Source organism: Phodopus roborovskii, unplaced genomic scaffold (genome assembly GCF_943737965.1).
Source record: "Phodopus roborovskii unplaced genomic scaffold, PHOROB, whole genome shotgun sequence".
Classification (NCBI taxonomy): Eukaryota; Metazoa; Chordata; class Mammalia; order Rodentia; family Cricetidae; genus Phodopus; species Phodopus roborovskii.
The window spans coordinates 12,732,610-12,753,035 of NW_026126636.1; the positions used below are offsets into that span (position 1 = coordinate 12,732,610).

Consider the following 20,426-nt stretch of genomic DNA (forward strand, 5'->3'; position numbering starts at 1 on the left):
AAGAGTCAATGAACCAAGATAAATAACTGCCCACTGCTGAAGATGGAAAAAGAGGCCATAGGTCATGGGCTTCTGCACCTCCCACAGGTACCCTGCCACCTACTAATGCCTTGGATCTAGTGAGATACATTTCAGAGTTTCCATGTTGGAACAATTAGTAAATAAACCTGTTTGGAGCCACCTTGTTTACAGGCAGAGTTAATAGGACACCATGCACTGACAAGTTGTGGGTGACTGTCCAGAGGGTCACAGTTCTCTGGGCGGCAGGGAAAGGCTCTTTGCTCTCCAGTTTAATGATGAACTGGTTGTGTGGGGTGTAGGTCTGACTTGCAGGCAGGCATGGCCCTTAGTGTTCGTCCAAGTCCGGGTTCAGGGATTCAAAGGCCAGGGAAGTGGTGAGCAGTGCCTGCAGCCAAGGAACTAGGGAGGCTGAAGGAACAAAGTGATTGACTAGACCTATGCTTGGCTGCCCGGTGGCTTGAGTGGCTGATAAGCCAGCATCCAAGGCTGCCTTTTTGATCAGTGGAAGCCAGAAGTCAGAATTCTTATTCAGAAATTCTAGTTACAGACATTAGGTTAAAACTTAAGCACGTTAGTTGAGGGTCACATGCAAGGCAGCTTGTGGTTTCCTGTACCTTCCATACACCTCTTGCTCAGCCATTGCAAGGAGGAGCCTAAGGCGATTTCTGAGCATCCCGAAGCAGGGAGCGTCTTCCCCTGTACAAGTCGGATCCCAGCCATGGATCAGTACAGTCCAGCCCAGACCTTGCTCAACAAATCAGGGGCAGTAGGGGACAGCAGTAGGGGATCTTCTTGGGGTCCCTGACACACTTGAGGTGCCCCAGAGCCTCCTCTTAGCTGGAGCAGATGCCTGGAGTGCTGAATTGGGGCTGGGCCTCCCAAGGTGAGAGCTTTCTCCAGTTGCTCATGGGCCCTCTGGCTGGTGGATCTTCCTATGAATGACCAACTGAAACTTCCAGTCAAAGCCGCACCCACAGTCCCGGCAGAAGTGTCGCCGCTGGCCTACATGGCTCTTGCGGTGAATGACAAGCTGTGACTTCCAGCTGAAGCTGCGCCCACACTCCACGCACACATAGCCAGGAAGGCCAGTGGAGTGCCGAATGGCCGGCTCCCGGGACACCTGTGGTGGCCTTTCCAGGCCTGACTCACCCAGGTGTGTGCGATGGTGAATGATAAAAAGGGACTTCCAATCGAAGCTGCGGCCGCACTGCTCACAAGTGTACAGCTTCCGAGGTGTAGGCCTAGCAGGGGCTTCAAGCAGTGGTGTGGGAGACAGGCCTGAAGGGTCCTTGCAAAGGCTCTGGCTCTCACTTGGAGAGGATGTGCAGGCTTGAACTAGCTCTGGACCTGCAATGGCTCCCACTTCGGGGAGATGGCTCCTGAGGGACTCCGGTCCTGCATGTGGGGTCTCCTGTTTTGGCCTCAGCTCAGACTCAACATGTATATTTGGCTCTAGCAGCGGCAGGCTTGCTGGGTTGGGGAGAAGTTCATGTGGGAGCTCGGTCACACGGGGGCTTGCACAGAAGTGTGCGGGTAGGTACCTTCTGGTGGGAGAGAGATGCAGCCAGATGCTGGGCCGCTGCACTGGGGGCCCCGTGGGGGTCCAGCACATGCAGGGAGGCACGTGAAGGAGGGGGCAGGGAAGACAGGGCACAGGGGGTAGTAGAACCTCACCCTGGGACACCAGTGTGCCATACTTCTCCAGCATCACGCCCCAGTACAGCTCCTTTTGTGATGAGTCCAACGGGCCCCGCTCCTGCTGCAAGGATGCAACCAGTTACTGCCTCTCCCACCCAGCCTCACATCCCTACCCACCACCCAGTGGGTGGCGGGGCACCCAATCTTCATCTGTAGCACGCTAGAGACCAAGTCAGAACTGGCATTTGTGAGGCCTGGGTCAGCTTTCATCTGTCCACTGTCTTCTCAGTGGCGAGAAGGACTGAAACTGTGGGTGGGTTTTCCACAGACACCATGGCTGTCCCCATCCTTGTCTGGAAGGACAGTAAGAGGCCAGGAGACCACCTGGGATTCGGCCACCTTTTTCAAGACTCCCTGGGGGTGAGAAATGTTTTTCTTTTGGCCTTTATTGGGGTGTGTAGCCCAGGCTGGCTCAGACTCACTATGGAGCTGAGGATGACTTTAAACTTCTGATTTTCCTGTCCCTACCTCCTGAGTTCTGGGATTACAGGTGAGCGGTACCATGCCAGTTTGTGTAGTGATGGGGATAGAACCTAGGACCTCGTGCATGCTAGGCAAGCCCTCTACCAACTGAGCTACATCCCCAAAACTTTTATTTATTTAATTTTATTTTTGAGAAAGGGGATTAAGGAGCCAGGCATGGTGGGGCACACTTTTGATCCCAGTGCTCAGTTCAAGGCCAGCCTGGGCTACAGTTCAAAGACAGCCAGGGCTGTGTAGGGAGGTGCTGTTTCAAAACAAAACAAAACCAAAAAGGTTGGGGAGGAGGGGCGACGCTAAGCTTAAGAATAATGAGGAACTTCAGGACCGGGATGAGGTGAGGAGGCAACGGTGATGGAGAAAGCTCCAGAGATTTTGCAGCTGGTTCAGGCAAGGTCTGAAGAGGGTAAATTTGGTGTCAGGACAGAAGACTACCTATACTGGCCTTCCCAAGAAAGAATTCCTGGTGTAAGATATCCACCCCACTCCTTGCCCTAAGATCTGCCATATAGGTCTTTGATAGGTTAGGAAAATAATAATAATAATAATAATAATAATAATAATAATAATAACCCAAAGGATAAGCCAAAGCCAATCTGGAGAAAAGGGAAGCGGACAGCTACATCTAGAGGACATGCTGACTGGATGAGGACACCAGAGAGGCATCCCAGAGGGGTTTCTTAACCTTGAGGTACACCTTAACTAGACAGTCCACTGAGGAAGGGAGCTCCCAAGTGCAGGGGCTCAGGGACGGAAGGGACCTGGAAAAGATAAGATCCCTCCCTCTCCGCATTAACTGCACACACTCAGGTAGCAGGGGCTTTAAACTAAGGTTCCAGGTCACTGTACTTTGAGAAGGGCAGTAGAAGGGACTTGAGGCATATTCGGGGAGAGCATCTTGATTTGCTCTCAGGGATGCAGGAACCCTGCTGTGGCAGTCACCTCTCTACCTGCACACATAACAGCTGGCCGATGGCCTCCAGGTATTGCAAGCCTTTCCAGTAACTGGCTTCTCTGGAGTGAGGAAGCCATGCCCACCAGTTCTAGCTGCTCTGGACCAGGCCTGGGACCTGAGGCCTAAGTCTTTTCCAATTAGACACTACCAGTCTAGTCCAGCTCTCAGAACCTGCTGGAAGGGAAGGCATTTACTACTCAGAAATAGTAAAACAAAACAAAAGCAAAACCACATGGCAGCAGATCTTACAAAACCACAAGGCAGAATACAACCAACAGAGACACCCCCAAGGCCTGCCTTTCCTGCTGCAGGCTGCTTACCTGGATCCTTTCTGGGTAGGAGGATGTGGAGGCTGGTTCCTGGTGTTCAACATGTTCCCCAGGGGCCTGGGCTAGAAGGAGGGGGCTTGGGACTGAGAAAGACAAGAGATGGGAAGGAGTATCAAGCTGTGATTACTGCAATGGCCTTGGCTTGCCTCTGCCACATGACATGGGTCTTGTGGCTTCACAGGATTCCAGTTTTGTAATCTCTCCAGGGTCCCTCTCCCAGCTGGGGACATCCAGACTTATTTTAGGAGTCTTAGCCCTGACACAACCTCTTGTAGGATACCCCACTACCAACACACACACACACACACACACACACACACACACAGAGAGAGAGAGAGAGAGAGAGAGAGAGAGAGAGAGAGAGAGAGATTTGAAATTCTGATGTATCCCCTTACCCATCTCCTGCCCATCAGCATTGGCTTCTTCCTTCACACTGCAATTGATCTGGGTAGATCTGTCTATCCCAGAATTCCGTAGTAACTCTGAAGGGCCTGCCTCAGAGGACTCCATTGCAACTGAGACATGGTGGCTCCCTGAAGATTCCTCTGTCTGCTGGACTGTAAGAAGCATCTTTGGCTTCAGGATGTGGGCTGTGATCTGAAGAGAAGTGTGTCACAGGGGCTCTACCTTCAGTCCATCCCTCTAAGAAGCTAATGTCATTGCACTCACCCAGCCCAGCAGCTGCCCAGGATCATGTTGCAGCCCCTCAACCAGGACCGCAGCATCCTGAGGGCTTCCTGGTCGCTGCCCCCGTACCCAGGCCTGGATCTCAGAGGGCAACACACCAAGGAACTGCTCCAAAACCAGCAATTCTATCATCTGCTCTTTGGAGCGGGACTCAGGCTGCAGCCATTGGTGACACAACTCTCGAAGGCCGGACAGGGCCTCTCGGGGCCCCTCTACCTTCTCATAGCAGAAACCCCGGAATCTGAGTCGTGCCGCCTCAGTCTCCTCAATAGTGGTCTTGGAGTCCCTGAGGGATAGGTGTGGGGACCCCAGAGGAGATGGCATTCTTGTTTTGAAGGGTCTTTTTGGAGCTGTCAAGAGGGACCTACAGAAAAGGAGGAACCAGAGTGTCATCTGTCATCTAAGGCCAAAAGCACACACCAGACTTCTCCTAGGTGCCAGGAAATAGAACCCCGAGTGCTTCAAGGAAGGTCACAGGAGGTGCAAGCTCAGAGCAGTTGAGACCTGGAGGATGCCTTGATGATAAATGCCTGGGTGGAAGGTGTCCAAGGACCTTCTAGGAAACTGCAAATGGCTGGCTCAAACATTTGGGTACAGCAGAGGACGACTGTGGCGTCCCCAGCAGACAAAGAATCAGGAGGGGACAGAACCGGCATTCGGGGTGACCCTGGGGGCTTCAGTCAGAAGGCAGATCAGGCTGTGCCATCTGAAGAGGTGGCTCTGGAGTCCGAGTACAGAGCTGGAACAGAGCTGAAAGCCTGGGTGCACTCCCAGAGGCCTATATGGGCTTGGTGATACTGCTCGCTGACAAAAGCATTAACCGTGGATGCCACACACTGCCTGAGTCTACGCCCATGAAACTCCCAGGTAAAACCAAACCAAATAGCAGTGTATTGTGTGGAGTGGTAAACTGGAACCTGTGCCCCAGTCCTTAAGAGGTTCTGGGTTGAAACCGGCTCTCCTGGGACACCTGTCCTGTCCAGAAGAACCTTAGAGGGGCTGAAGAAATGGCTTAGTGGTTAAGAGCGCTTGGCTGCTCTTTCAGGGGACCAGGGTTCATTTCCCAGCATCCACAAGGCAGCTCACAGAAGAACCCTTTCAGAAGGAAGGGATCCTATGTTCTGGGTTCAAAGGATGGGGGGCGCTCTTGGAGATGCTGCGCTCGCCGCGCCATGAGTGCGCTCACCTCTGACGCCTCCTGGCGTCCGCTGGGGCACTTTGCTGGAAGGGAAGCTACACCGCGCGCCCCACCGCCACTCGCAGGATGCACCGCCTTGCGCGTTACCCTACCGGTCTGGCCAATCCTGCACCTGCCCCACAGGCACGGCCCCCTCCGCACGGACTACGTCTCCCATGAGCCTCAGCAAGGACGACAGCGCGTTTCCAGGGCCTCTTACGCGCGATCTGCCTCGTTGCTCTTCTTGAGCCTGCGGTGTCGTCGCAGATTTCCGGGGGTCCCCTCTTTTGGCTTGACAACCGTTCTTCCTTTGCACTCCAGCCCGGACGGCGGGTTAGCCTCCTTGCGCATGTGTACAGCGGACCTGGTTTCTATTGGCTGATGAGGTGTCCTGACCAATTAGAGTTGGCGTTCGGCTACAAGAAGGGAGCATCACTCCACGTCTCCTAGGTAGCAGCTAGGGCTCCTCTTGCTGTTCCCAAGGCAACACTGTAAGCGTCTCCCTACAGCGGAGAGAGGACCTAGGTGCCGGTTCCAGCCGATCCCGGAAGACCCAGTATGGCCTTTGTTATACCCCGTTAAGCTCCATGGATATTGTGGGGGCAATACGCCCGTGGGTGGGCAAGCATTCAGAGGAGGTAACCTTGTGATTATCCCCGCACTAACTGTCTTTAGATAACAGTACTCCTAATAAAGATGGAGGGTTCTGTCTGAGATTATGAGAAGACACACTCAGCCTTTAATTGGTGGCCCATGTTGATTTTTTTTTCCCCCCAAAGCCTTTTTTGGAAAAAGGCTTTTTAAAAATAAAGTTAATGGCATTGTTTGTTTGCTTGCTTGTTGTGTGGGGGGAACAGGGTCTCAAAAAAAAAAAAAAAGGCTTCAGCTGTCCTATATGTATACGTAGATGTACTATGTATATGTAAACCATGCTGACCCGGTGCTTACTGAGAGATCCTCCAGCCTCTGCCTCCCGGATTGCTGAGATTAAAGGTGTTTGCCACCACAAGCAGCAATCAATGGCTGCTAAATTTATTTGGAGATGGTTAGTTTTGTTTCCACATGCCAAGAGTCTGAACCATGATAGAATCATTTAGTCCTGAAGTGGATCTGTCTATTCTGGTTTCTTCTGATTGCTGGGACTCCCCGCTCTCCCCGCCCCCCTTTGGCTGCCAGCTGCTAGTGGTGAGCAGCAGTTCTGAACATCTGAAACTCTTGAGCAGTTGTGTGGGTAAAATTTGTCAACTCGGCTTACCAGCCGAACTTGAAAGGATGGAAAATACAGCCTAACTCTCCAATGACTCTCCAGGAAGCTAGACGTTTAAAAATACTATCTAAAAAGCCCTAAATACCTCAAATCCCAGACCCTGTCCTCTGCCAGTAAATAGGCGAAAGGTCACGCTCCTTGCCGCTTATCTGACTTTGTAAACTGCTTGTGAAACTCCACCTCAGTGATCTATCCTAACTGCCATTTGTCACCCCACCTAGGAGCAAATGCAGACCTTCGGGGCCATAGAAAACTGATTGGTCTATAAAGCACGGGCTTGGATGATTTAAAATGATTGGTCTAAAAACTATAAAATGGTTTAAATTGATTGGCCCTCATCGTGTGGGCTCTTGATGCTATGAGATGATTGGTTTACAATGTTCAGGCTTTGATGTAAATCCTATAAAAGCTGTCTCAATTCTGTACTCAGGGACCTCAGTCCTCTACCCCTGTGTGGCGCATGACTGTGGACCCCAGTGCACTTGGAATAAAAATTCCTCATGCAGTTTGCATCAAGACCGCTTCTCGTGAGTGATTTGGGATGTTGCCTTTCCTGAGTCGGAGCATGAAGGTCCACGCTCTGAGGGTCTTTCAAACTCTATCTTGGGAGATGAGGCCTTTTACAGATTCTCTGGACACAGCTCTCACACCCACTCAATGGGCTCCCCAGGCAGCTGTCCCCTGGAAGCCCTCTGTTCTAGGGTGCCTCTCTCAGGTTAGCTAACTCCCAGGCCTTCACTCTGTTGAATCTTGTGGTATTGTTAGACCCACAGAGCGTGGACCTTCACACCCTCACACAGGAAAGGCGACACCCCCAAATCACTCACGAGAAGCGGTCTTGATGCAAATGGCAAGAGGAGTTTTTATTCCAAGTGCACTGGGGTCCACAGTCATACGCCACGCAGGGGTAGAGGACTGAGGACCTCGAGGGCAGAATTGAGACAGCTTTTATAGGATTTACATCAAAGCAAACAAGGCCAGTTTCAAAGCTAGCCTGTTATTTTCATTAGGCCTAAAAGCAAGGTCATGGGATTTTCTTTCTCAAGAATCAGTGGGCTCAGTGGCCTTGTCCTTGAGTGGCTGGGAGAATGTTCTCTCCAGTCAGGGAGTTATCTATATCTATTGGCAGAGGCTCTTGTTTTCTCTGTCTTTCCCTTTTTGTTATGAGTCCCGCCTTTTAGTTATTAATTTTCTTTGTGGACAGGATGACCCATAACAGTTCCCAGACTGTTGTTGCTGATAACAACATTCTTCAGAAACTAGGTGATATGAATAATAATAATAATAATATCCAGAAACCAGTCATCGTGATCAATCTATTTCATGTGTTTTTTTTTTTTTCTGAGCTTTGCATGCATCTAGGGTGATTTTCAAATGCATGCTGATGGACTTTTTTAAATTTTTAACTTTTAGTGGTCATTAGAGTTAAGCTGTACTTTCCATCCTTTCAGTATACCTGGGCTTTAAATCTAGAGCCGAATGTTTACCAGGTAAACAACCATTGAGCTAACCCCAACTCCCTTAGTTACTATGGGTATATTGGGTTGGCTACTGCAATCATTAAAAAAAAATTTTTTTTTTTTTTGAGACAGGACCTACGTTCCCCTGATTAGCTTCTCAGCCATCTTAAAACATAGGGCCTATGGCAACCTACTAACCTTGCCTTTAGGGTAGTGAAATAGAAATTATAGAGCAAATAGCTAGGTCTGATGCTGGGGGATTGATGTTTTCTCTTGGGGCTGGAGTGGGGGTTACCAGTCCTTCCTGCCCAACTGTGTGTAATCTTTGAAATGCTGAATTTTAGATGGGGCAGTGGTACACAAACCTTTAATCCCAGCACTCGGGAGGCAGAGGCAGGTGGATCTCCATGAGTTCATGGCCAGCCTGGTCTACAGAGTGAGTTCCAGGTCAGGCAGGGCTACCCTGTCTCAGAAACAAATAAACAAGCTGAATTTTAAGGTAAAAAACTGATTAGAGTCGGGAATCTTCAATCAGCCATGTTCCCAATAAACAAATCTTTGCTTTGTGTTTTCTCTCTCCCCAGTTGGGGAGTGTGGGTTTATATCTGCCCAGGGAAGTCATGAGGTAGCCCCCAGTGTCTGCTCAGAGTTCGGTTTCCCTGAGTCAGGGGTGACTCATCTACTCTGGGCTTCCAAGTGCGAGTTCATTTGTATCCCTCCGTTGTTACCTGTAGACTCATGTGAGCTAAGAGTGGTGCATGTGTTTGGTTGTCTCTTGTTTTGGTTTTTTCCTTTCCTTTTGTCTCTTTGATTTTTCCAGCTGTGGCTGTCGTGGAACGTTCTCTGTAGACCAGGCTGTCCTCAAACTCACAAAGATCTGCGTACCTCTGCCTTCCTTCCCGGTGCTGGTGCTGGGATTAAAGGTGTTGGACACCACCTCCTTGGGCATTTTTTTTGGGGGGGGGGACAGGGTTTCTACATCCTACTTTGGTCTCTGCCTCTCCACCCTCCAGTTTCAGTTTTCCCCCGTGCTGTGAGTATAGCCAGGTGCTACCAAACGTAGCTTAACAGTTTGACTTAGAAAAATCTCAGGGCGTGTTTTACAGTCAGCCTGTTAAGAGGGGCCAACCAATATAGCCATAGTTGCTGAGGAGGACCAGATGTAGGGGAACACAGAACAGTTCTTGGTACTGGAAGTAGATGCAAGGAGGGTAGAACTAAGGGGCAGTCGGGACACAGCAGAGGAAGCTGGTGAGGATAAGAAGATGGTACTGATCCCAGTCTGAGGGGCCAGGAAGGCTCAGGAAGGCTGCTTCAGGGTTCCTGTGACTATTGGAGAACTCATTTGCTCAATAGGTATCTGGTTCTGAGCCCTCCTGGCATTACACAGGTCCAACCAAGAGCTGAGTAGGCCTACCAGGTATCAGGAGACCTATCACAGAGAACTTGCCCTTATAAGGTCTTGGGCAGCTAGGTTCTGCACAACGCCCCTCCTTGCATGAACTAATGAGGGTTAGTGGACAGATATGTCTGATTCCATTGGGAGTCTAAGGTATAGAAGATAGCTGCAAGACGGCTTGGGGTTTTTTGAGGCAAGGTCTCACTATGTAGCTCCAGCTGCTCCGGACCTTCCTATGTAGACCTGCTTGTCTTTGTCTCTTGAGTACTGGCATTAAAGCTGTCAACACATTTTACCTTTTTTCTTTTTTTTTCTCACACTGTCTCCGTAGCCCTTCACTGGCCTCAAGCTTGCTGTGCAGTCAAGTCTGGTTTTTTAACTCCAGATCCTCCAGTCTCAGCCTCCCAAGTGCTAGGGTTACAGGTAGGCACCGCCATACCTGCAAGATTCTTGAGGTGATGGCGTTGCAGTTCCCACTGGGTGGGAGTCGACTTTGCTCACAATAGCAGACACCATCACAGCACTGCCTCCGTCTTCCTGCCCTTTCCCCTCCCACAGTCTGATCCACAGAGGCCCATCTGCATCAGAACTGCTGCTCTGGGGGCAGTCCGACTCTGCCCAGGTCTCCAGGCTTCCCCCAACCACCTGTGGCCACCAAAGGGATACAGATGAGCCTATCCTACACTGAGCTGCAGACAAACTGTATCTCTATCCTTTAGCTTCTCTGAGAACCCAGATTAAAGCCAAATCCCCAAAATCTCTGTGCTGACATCCAATGGCATGTCTGTGTGCATCCATTTAATACTTTCTGCATTACTGTTCATACAGATGTTAAAAATGTCAAGGTATATCAACTCAACTTTTTGTTTTCTTTTTTCAAGACAGGGCTCTCTGTGTAGCCTTCTTGATTGTTCTGGAACTCACTCTGTAGAGCAGGCTGGCCTCAAACTTAGAGATCCATCTGCCTTTGCCTCTGAAATGCTGGGATCAAAGGTGTGTGCCACCAATGCCTGGCTGTTTTTCTTAAGATAGGGCCTTGCCAGGTGGTGGTGGAACATGCCTTTAGTCCCAGCACTCGGGAGGCAGAGGCAGGCAGATCCCTGTGAGTTCGAGACCAGCCTGGTCTACAAGAGCTAGTTCCAGGACAGGTTCCAAAGCCACAGAGAAACCCTAAGATAGGGCCTATCCTTGAATCGGAGGTGGTGATTACAGGCCTAGTCTAGTTCTTTTGTTTTGAGACAGGGTTTCTGTTTAGCCCAGGCCAGCATTAAACTTGTAGAGATCTGCCTGCCTCTGCCTCTCGAGTGCTGAGTTTAAAGGAATGTGTCACTACATGCAGTTGCTAATTTTTTTTTTTTTTTTAAGGCATGTGCCACCAATGCCTGGGTGCTAATGTATTTTTTAATACTCCCCTCCATTGACCCAAATCTTTCCTCTTCATTTTCCCATAGGAGACAGCTGAGGTTCAGAAACAAACCATTTATTTGCCTGACGCTTGCCTGCACCAAGGAAAACTGAATCCTTGAGACCTGGGGGTATTTCTCCAGCTGCTTGTTTGAGCCCAGGCGGATCCTCCAGCCACCTGTACCAACTGCCTGCTCTTTTCCTGTTTTCCTAGCCACAGTCAGGAAATACTCAAGTGGGATCAACATGAAGATTATGTCTGTGGGTCACCCACTGATTCTGGGGGGAGTCCTTGTCTGTACCACCAGTCCCAGGGGGTACATGCCTCTCCAGAATGGGTTCTTTCAGGGTGTAGGTGTGAACTGTAGCTGAACAACACACATACGTAAATAGAACTGAATGGCAAGTCTTCCTCAGATAACCGGGCATCTCAGTGGATTTGCTGAGGGCACAGGCTTTTTAACAGGGAGTCAGTGAAGACGGGGAAGGGCATAGCTTTGACCTCAGGCCTCAGCTAGTTTTGGAACCGCTGCTGGGCCTAAGGTGGACTTGGGACATGTACCATCTAAGGATGCCCCCAGAGACCTGGCTTGGGAGTGCATGCCGCCCCTGGGCCTCCGCAGGGCCTTCTCTCCCGTGTGGATCCTCTGGTGATGGAAGAGTGCAGGGCGCTCACGGAAGGCACGGCCACACTGTGTGCACACAAAGGGCTTCTCACCGGTGTGGATGCGCTGGTGGCTGAGTAGTACTGCGCCCTTGGCAAAAGCCTTGCCACAGTCCGCACAGCGGAAGGGTCGTTCGCCAGTGTGCAGCAGCTGATGCTGTGTGAGGTTGGAGCTGTGGCTGAAGGCACGGCCACACTGTGGGCATGAGAAAGGCTTCTCTCCCGTGTGCACGCGTTGGTGCTTAAAGAGCGAGGAGCCCTGACTGAAGGCTGCACCACAGAGCGAGCAGGCATAGGGTTTCTCCCCGGTGTGCGTGCGCTTGTGCTGGATGAGGTGCGAGTTGCGGCAGAAGCGGCGGCCACACTGAGCACAGGCATAGGGCCGCCCTCCCGCGTGGATCTTGCGGTGCTGACTGAGGTTGGAGCCGTGGCTGAAAGCCTTGCCACACTCGCTGCAGTGGAAGGACTTCTCGGCCGTGTGGATGCGCTGATGGCGCACCAGTGAGGAGCTGTGTCGGAAGGCCTTGCTACACACCATGCATGCGTAGGGCGTCTCCCCACTGTGGATGCGCTGGTGCTGAGTCAGGTGTGATGTCTGGCTGAAGGCCTTGCCACACTGGGCGCACTCGTACGGCCGTTCTCCTGTATGAGTGCGCAGGTGCTTGAGGAGGTCTGAGCTCTTCACGAACACTTTGTTGCATGCCCTGCATTCAAAAGGTTTGTCCCCAGAGAGAAGACCTGGGCCAGCCTGGAGAGCCTCGCCTAGCTCCTCCCATATTGGGGGCTCCGGAACACTAGGGTCACTATGAGATTCGTGCCAAGCCCCACTCATTCCATGACCCTCCTCTGCCCCATGGAGGTCTGAGATGCTTTGGAAGACTCTCCCAGGGGTTAGCTGCATCTCTGGCTTTTGCTGCTCTGCTACGCGTGGCTGCTTTCCCGGCACCAGGAGGTCAGAGAAGGCCTTTACTGAATTTGAACCATCTTCAGGAAGTCTCACTGGGGAGGTCAATCGTAGGCTCACAGTTGTGTCATTGCTGCTGGGACCTAGCAGTAGCTGCTCCCAGTAGATCACAGATACCCCTGTGGCTTTTCTCTGCAGAGATGGGGAAGCACTCTGGTGTCCCTCCAGGAATTTTGCATCAGGGCAGACATCAGTAGGAGGAAGGACATTAGAAGGTAACCCATCAGAACCGTCACAGGTAGCCCTTGGAAGTGCTGCATCTCTAGGCACATGTCTGCCCCTTGCACTGTAATGGGATCCTGAAGGCAGAGCAAAGAGAGTTACCTGGGTCACCTGGCCAGGAATGAACCACAGCAGAGTGCCTGGGCAGTCGGGGAACCCTATGAAATGGGTGCAAAAGGGTAGCGAGGGCTGGTCCTGGGAGAAGTTGGCAGGGAACAGCTGACAGCTGACAGCTCTTGGTTCTCCAGACAGCAATGGCCCTCCATGGACAAGACTCTGCACTGCCTGTCCCGGGGGCCTTTCTCTCAAGCACGCATGTGCTAGCTAGCCGGCTTTCTCCTTGTGTTCATCTCTTGAGTCTACGCAGCACTCATCAACATTGTTTGCTGGCTGCCTTTCCCAGGCATTATCCCCACATTGCACAACAGTGTACCGGCTGGTGCTGCGTGCACGTGCCAGGAACGGCCCGGCCAGAAGTGTTCAAACAACACTGGGAAGAAGGAATGACCCTGCAAATGTGACAGCCCGATGTGGAAAGTGACGCCACACAGCACGGGTGAGGCAGAGTCTCTTCCTGCATGGACACAGCGCCTGCGCCCTTAAAGTTTTCCCTTTAAGGGAAGGCCACAAGATGAGAAAAGGGTTCAGAAAGGGGAGAGAGCTGGGCCAGAGACAGGGAAGGGAAGTGTCCATGATACTAGGAAGGGGAGAAAGGTGTAGCCCAAGGTGAGTTTACCCTAGGCCTAGGCGGAGCCTAACTAACTTACCAAGGCTGGGTCTTCTTCGGGCTCTCCTGCCTGGGCCTGGATTTGTCCTATTGGGAACCCAGGGTTCCTCACCACGCTGGAGTTGGATGATCACACGAGGCCGGGAGACAGAGAGTCCTATGAAGGGAGAAGGAGCAGGTGAGACCAGCCCCAGCTCGGGACAGTCCAGCCCCAACAGAGAGCAGGATGAGGAGTGGATATCATGGATAATCAACTATGTAATCTACATAGCCCAAAGGTCATACCACAAGGACCACCACAGGGCCAGCACAAGGGTTCCCACAAGAAACCACTGGGTTAGCAGCTCCAAATGAAGGGCTTAGAACCCAGTCACAGAAGAATATAGCCAGCCAGCACCTCAGGGACACAGGAAAAGGTTGACCTTATCAGATTGCATATGTTCTGGGCCCCCATCTTCCTCACATGGCCCATGGCCAGAGGGCCCCACTCACAGGCAGTTAGTGATGAGAGGGCACAGTCGTAATGGCCTCCAAACCTGGTACCCTCAGCTGGCTGCCATACCTGGTCCCTGCTTTGCTTCCAATGGAGGATTCAGGGCTTTACCTATGGAGTCTACAAGTGCGAAGTTTTCCAGCATTACATGGCGGTACAGGGCTCTCTGAGCTGCATCCAGGAACATCCACTCCTCCTGGGAGAAGTACACAGCCACGTCCTCAAAGGCCATCAGGCCCTACGACAGCAAGAATGAGACAGTGTCTGTGCTATGACTGTGAGGCAGGAGCAAGCTCCTGGTCCTAATGGCTATGTCCCCTTGATGCTTCTCAGACACTTATCTTCCTTCCCTGTAGTACTGGCTCAGGAGGCAGAGGCAGGTACATAACTGTGAGTTCAAGGCCAACCCCAAATAGTGAGTTCCAGGACAGCCAGGACCAATGTAGAAAGACTTTTGTCTCGAAACACACACACACACACACACACACTGGCTGGGGGATGGTGGTGCAAGCCTGTAATACCAGCACTCAGGAGGCAGATGTGCCCCGGCCCTCGGGGTCAGTGGACGGGGACCCTGAGGGAGGGAGGGAGAATGAGGAGACACGAGAGATGGGGACAAGACAGTCTTCTGATCAAGTCTCGTTTATTGAATATAAGCACAGGGTTCAAGTAGTGGAGAAACGAGGGAATGGGCCAAAGGGAGCATGTGAGGGAGGCAGAACGTCCTTCCAAGCAGAGTGCGGGTGTCTGCTGTAAGATAACGTGCTGTACCATAAGCCTGCAGCTGGGACTCTTTCAGGGTCAGGCTGCATCATGTTTAACAGGAGGACAGTCATAGGGGAATGGAAAATTACCAGTGTATTAGTATCTAAGAGAGTAGTAGGAAAGATGGCTGTTGAGATGCTAACTTTGCTCTGGGGTTCCCCACATAGAGGCAGGTGGATCTCTGTGAGTTTGAGGCCAGCCTGGTCTACAGAGATAGTTCCAGGACAGCAAGGGCTGTTAAACAGAGAAACCCTCTCAAAAAATAAAAAAGAAAGGAAGAGAGAGAGGAAACCAAAAACGAAACATACAACAACAACAAAAACCCCACAAAAAACCCACAACCACAAAGTTGGCCCTTCAGAACAAACATAAACAGATAATCCCAGCCTCTGTGCTATGGGGTGCGGGTAAGGGGCGGGAGGTGGGAGTGGCTTCATCCAGGAAGTCAATCTTTCTTCCATACCAGTGTTTCATTTCCTTTCTGCTCTTCATCGACTCCTCCCCTTGCGCAGCAACCTGCAGGATTCTTCCCCTCACAGCCACACACAAACAAGCCTTTCTTCATTGCTCTCAGATCCTAAGTGACCACTCTTGATCAAGTCTGTGAAACTACCCCTCTTCAATTCTCAGGTCCTGGCTCTAGACACCAGGACCAGTTACCTGGACATGCATTACTTTAGGCCCACCAAACCAGTCCCCTCTGGGACATCCACATCTACAGTAGCTCCATTGTCCCAGATGCTTTAAGCTGACAAGAGGGAGAGTTCTAGACTCACAACCAGGGTTCACACTCAAACCTGACACATCAGCATCTCTACCCATACTTCAGCCACTTTAACCACTACCATTGCTAATCTTGGCCAGAGCCCACCAACATTTCCATGGGGCTTGGGGGTAATACTTTGTTTTTCATAATGATACCTCCTCCATGTCTGTTCTACACTCAGAAAAAGATAGGATGCTTTAAAAATCCTACCTGAGGGGCTGGGTGTGGTGGTTTGTGCTTTTAATTCAGGAGGCAGAGGCAAATGGTTCTCGGTGAGTTCAGAGACAGCCTGGTCTACATATCAAGTTTCCCACCAGCTAGATCTATAGGGAGATGATGAGAGATGGCTCACTGGTTAAGAGTGTTTGCTGTTTTTCCCAGAGGACATGAATTCAGCTCCCAGCATCCACATTAGATAAGATGGCTCACTAAGTGCCTGTAACTCAGCTCCTGGGGAACTGACACACATACAAATACTCCCACACAAATGTACATAATTAGAAATATAAAAAAATCTTTTTAAAACCCTAACTGGGAAACAGGCCAGTCTATGTTTAAAGCACTCTGTGTCTTCCAATGCATTTGGGACAAAGTCCTAACTCCTCTTCCTAAAATTTCAACGGCACAAGACCTCCCTTCCTTGTCCATTCCACATCTAAATTGCTAAGTTCCAGGCTGGGGATGTAGCTCAGTTTGTAGCATTTGCACGATCTGCACAAAGCCTTGGGTTCCATCCCCAGTATTATACAAACTAGGTGTGGCGGTGCATGCCTACAAACCCAGCACTTGGGAAGTGGATGCAGGGGGTAAGGGAAACCAGAAATTCAAGGCCATTCCATTCTTGGCTACACAGCTAACTTGAGGCCAGCCTCAAAAGAAGAGACACAGCCTTCAAACTATAAAAGTCTCTGCTTGGCTCTGGCCGGTGTGGGTCCTTCGCTTTAACTTTCTTCCATCCCTTACACTCTTGGCTATCACATACGAGCCTTCCACACCGGCCAGCCTCACTGACCTGGGCTGCTGGAAACAACAGCAAGAGGGCAAGCCAGGACGCCTGGTTGGCCCACGGAAGGATCCCTACACTCACCGGCGCTGCATCTGTCAGGGGCCAGGTCGCCGCGGTTCGAATCTGCCATGGGGGCGGGGCACGGCGGGCGGGAGACCCGGGCCTAGCCCGTCCCCGCCCACGGCCTCGCGCAGCCCGCCGGGGCCTCAGTTTCCCGGTTAGGCAAGGGCGTTGTACGCCCAGAGCGCCGCCGAAGGACTGAGGCTGGGGGGATGGAGAATACGTGGCTCCGGGAACGGTCCCAACGGTGTCAACCGTCACATACGAGTCAACCGGGGAAACTGAGGCTCGGAGGAGGGGCCGCCGACTTGCAGAGCCGACGGGTGGGTGCTGAGCCACGGCCCGAAGCGGGCAGCTGCGAGGAGCGTCCTCGCTTGCCCTAGTCTTGGGTCCCCAGAACCTCTTGGAGAATGCAGAATCGGCCGGGTCCCTCGCGCGCCAATCGGGATCACCCGTGTGGCCCGAGGCCGGTCTGCAAACTGACAACTAGACCGCCGGAAGCCCCGCCTCCCCGGCTCGCCTTGGCCAGTGCACAATACCGATGCTGGGGTAAACGTAGTTCCTGCTGGCTTGCCTGAATGACAGGCGGTGCCTTCCCAGTAACCATGGCCACGGCCAAGCGTCTTTCCCCCGACTCTCCCAACCCCGGCGGAGTGCTGGAAAGAGGTTTACGACCGACCACCGTCAGGTTTGGACGGGGCCCGAGCATCAGCAGGGTCTCCTGGGTACGTTCCGAGACCGGTAGGCGGCCCTGGACCAAAAAAAGCTAGAGATGCAGAAGTGGGAACTTCGCGGTTTCCGGAGGCAGGCGACACTAAGCAGGGCACCCAAGGAAAAAAAAAAAAAAAAAAAAAAAAAAAAACCTAATAGGAACCGCGCCTTGAGTGGCAGAGCAGCAGCAGGCATGGTAGTTTACTCCTTCAGTCTCAGCACTTGGGAGGCAGAGCGAATGTTTGTGAGTTCAGGGCCAATCTACAGAACGAGTTCCAGGACAGCCAGGGTTGTTACGCTGAGAGAAAACTTGTCTTGAAAACACAAACAAAATCTAAAATAACAAAGCAAAACGGAAAATTGTGGTGTTGTTGGTGTGTGTGTGTGTATGCTGGAGAGATGACTCGGTGGTGTACAGAGCAAACTCCAGGACAGCCTGAGTTTTTACACAGAGAAACTGATGTGAAATAAGCAAACCACAAAAATATCACAATGAAATCTACTACACTGTGTGTTGATTAAAAAAACCAAACTAAAAGTTAAAAGGAAAAAAGAGTCAAGGTCAGGTCTGCTATCTCTTATTTTCAGATCCTCGCACAGATCAACTGTTATTCTCCTACACTTAGGCTGCTTGTCCGCAGGCCACATAGTCCTTGCCTTTCCCCACACATCACAATATTGATTCTTCATTCCCTTGGGTTCAATTTAAGTGTTTGTGACACATACTATTTTGGAGAGGCAGGGCTGTCTCAGTGTGGATTGTTGTGGAAGAACAGTAAAGGGTTTTTGAACACACACACACACACACACACACACACACACACCCCGTATTGCACCACGAGATGAAGCTTGTTTTAGGATTATTTTCCTGGTGTTTAGAGTTCTTTAATTCTACATATGCTTGTCTCCCAAAATAAAGAAGGGTTGGGCTGGAGAGATGGCTCAGTGGTTAAGAGCACTGGCTGCTGGACCAGAGGTCCTGAGTTCAATTCCCAGCAACCACATGGTGACTCACAAATGTCGGTAATGAGATCTGTTGCCTTCTTCTGGATGCAGATAAAACATTATATACACGATAAATAATAAACAAAGGGCCCTTGGGTCTTTTGTTCAACAGTGGGCTCTCAAACAGCATGGGTTAAGAGCTGGATGTGTTGGCACCTGGATTTCTAGTAGTTGGGAGGTAGAGGCAGAAGGGTCAGGGTTCAAGGGCATCTGGGCTACAACACCAATTCCAGAAGTTAGAAGAATACACCAAGGGGATAATTTGAGGCCAGTCTGGACTATAGAGGACTATAGAATAAGTCTGACACACACGCGCGCGCGTGCGTGTGCACACACACACACACAGAGAGAGAGAGAAGAAAAAGGAGCCAGATGTGGTAGCACATGCTTATAATCCCAGTACTTTGGAGAAAGACTGAGGTGAATCTATTCAACGTCATTTTTGACTACACACAGTGAGTTGACTACATGGGACCCTGTCTCCAAAAGAAGAAAGTGACCCGTGGGATGGTTCAGCAAGGAAAGTACTTGTCACCAAGCCTGACAACCTGAGTTCCATCCCCAGGTAGAAGAGGAGAACTGACTCCCACAAATTGTCCTCTAACTTGTACATAGCACCATAGCCCACAGCCATTCCCATCCAAAATAAATACAGGCAATCAAATATTTTCTTTAAGGAAAGAGGTGGTTGACTGTGGTGGTACAAGCCTTTAATCCCAACACGCCAGAGGGAAGCTCACCTCTGTGAGTTCCAGGTCAGCCCGGTCTATGAAATATTTCCAGGCCAGCCAGAGCTAAATAGTGAGACCCTGTCTCAAAAATCAAAACAAGCAGTTGGAGAGATGGCTTGACACTTACTGATCGTGCAGAGGAGCCGGGTTTGGTTTACAACACTCACATCAGGCTTCTCCCAACTACCTGTAGTTCCATTTTCAAGGGATCTAACACCCTCTGGCTCCAAGTACATCTGCATATATGTAATATATAAACACATGCAGGCACATCTTATATACACATAAATAAAAAATTAAATATTAAAAAATGAAAACACAATAGGGGAAGAACCAGCCTGCTCCATTTTAGGTTTAAAAGCCATCTTATAGTGAAGAAAAACTAGGCTCATTGCTTTTTATGATTAAACCTGTCTCTCTGGGATTTTTTTTTTTTTTTTGTTTTGTTTTGTTTTGTTTTGGTTCGGTTTTAGAGACAGGGTTTCTTTGTGTAGCCCTGGCTGTTCTGGAACTCACTCTGTAGATCAGGCTGGCCTGGAACTCAGAGATCCTCCTGCTTCTGCCTCCCAGATATGGGTTTCCTGGAGAGAAACCCTGAGGGAACTGAGAAGGGCCAGGTTCTAAGAGCAATAGGTTGTTATCGGATTGGAGACAGGAGAGAGTTTCTGAGTGAGGTGCTTAGAGCATCTGTGACACGCGTTTCTAAGGACAAGTTGGAAGTTGGCTGGTGCCAACCTTGACCACAGTTACTGGGACACAAGTGCGGTAAAAAGACACCATGTTCTACAAAGCCAGGCAGTCAGAGAGGACTGTTGGAAGAGGACAGTACAGGAAGAAGCAAGACTTTGTAAAGGTAGCCCTTCGCAGGGCATTGTACAGGCAAGGGTGCGGAGACTAGACATCAACACAGGTGCTTGCTGTCCCCAAAAGTGCAGGCCGCATCAAACAGTAATGGCACTTCCTCTCCCGAAAAGATCAAACGTCAAAGGGCAGCAGGTGACAGACAGTATGGGCTCTTCTGGCATCCTGCTGGAAACGCCTCTCTCCATGGATGCCACCCAGTGAGCACAAGCGGAGACTGGAGCACAAGTTGGCATTAAATGCTGTGCGATGGGGGGGTGGGGGAGGAACAGGTCTTTCAGAGAGAAGAAGCCTGTCTCACAGAACCAGTTTTCAATAACTAAGGGTATATCAGCTCAAGACATGCTACGTGGAAGCCAAGGACAGAAGACCTGAAGTATAAGGGGTAAAGTAGACAAAGCGACTTGGACAACGCCAGTTAGAACTCGGGAATCAGGGAATCAGGGAACAATATCCGAATTGGGCCAGGAACGCTAAAAAGGCTCTCCTGGGTGTCGGGTCGAGGGAGCACAGCCCACTCCGACAGCCCTCCACACCCGGGTTGGATTCACAGGGACGGACCGACCCTCTCTGG

The 20,426-nt window shown here is 50.9% G+C and overlaps 2 protein-coding genes across 3 annotated transcripts; both read right to left on the reverse strand.

Annotated features, from left to right (window-relative positions):
• Nucleotides 1-890: 890 nt before the first annotated feature.
• Znf446 (zinc finger protein 446) lies at nucleotides 891-4,510 on the reverse strand. The gene is made up of 5 exons (XM_051207811.1): nucleotides 4,153-4,510; nucleotides 3,879-4,080; nucleotides 3,475-3,566; nucleotides 1,696-1,780; nucleotides 891-1,491 (listed from the first exon to the last, which is right to left on the reverse strand). Exons 1-5 carry the CDS (start codon nucleotides 4,492-4,494, stop codon nucleotides 926-928), a joined length of 1,287 nt encoding a protein of 428 aa, XP_051063768.1. The 5' UTR covers nucleotides 4,495-4,510; the 3' UTR covers nucleotides 891-925.
• A 6,427-nt stretch (nucleotides 4,511-10,937) lies between these two features.
• Nucleotides 10,938-17,123, reverse strand: Znf324 (zinc finger protein 324). 2 transcript variants are annotated; one of them, XM_051207772.1, is made up of 4 exons: nucleotides 16,566-17,123; nucleotides 14,017-14,185; nucleotides 13,495-13,611; nucleotides 10,938-12,804 (listed from the first exon to the last, which is right to left on the reverse strand). In XM_051207772.1, exons 2-4 carry the CDS (start codon nucleotides 14,177-14,179, stop codon nucleotides 11,381-11,383), a joined length of 1,704 nt encoding a protein of 567 aa, XP_051063729.1. In that variant the 5' UTR covers nucleotides 14,180-14,185; nucleotides 16,566-17,123; the 3' UTR covers nucleotides 10,938-11,380. The 2 variants fall into 2 exon arrangements, with proteins under 2 accessions (XP_051063729.1, XP_051063731.1); XM_051207774.1 differs by having other exon boundaries at nucleotides 14,059-14,185; nucleotides 16,566-17,119.
• Nucleotides 17,124-20,426: the final 3,303 nt, after the last annotated feature.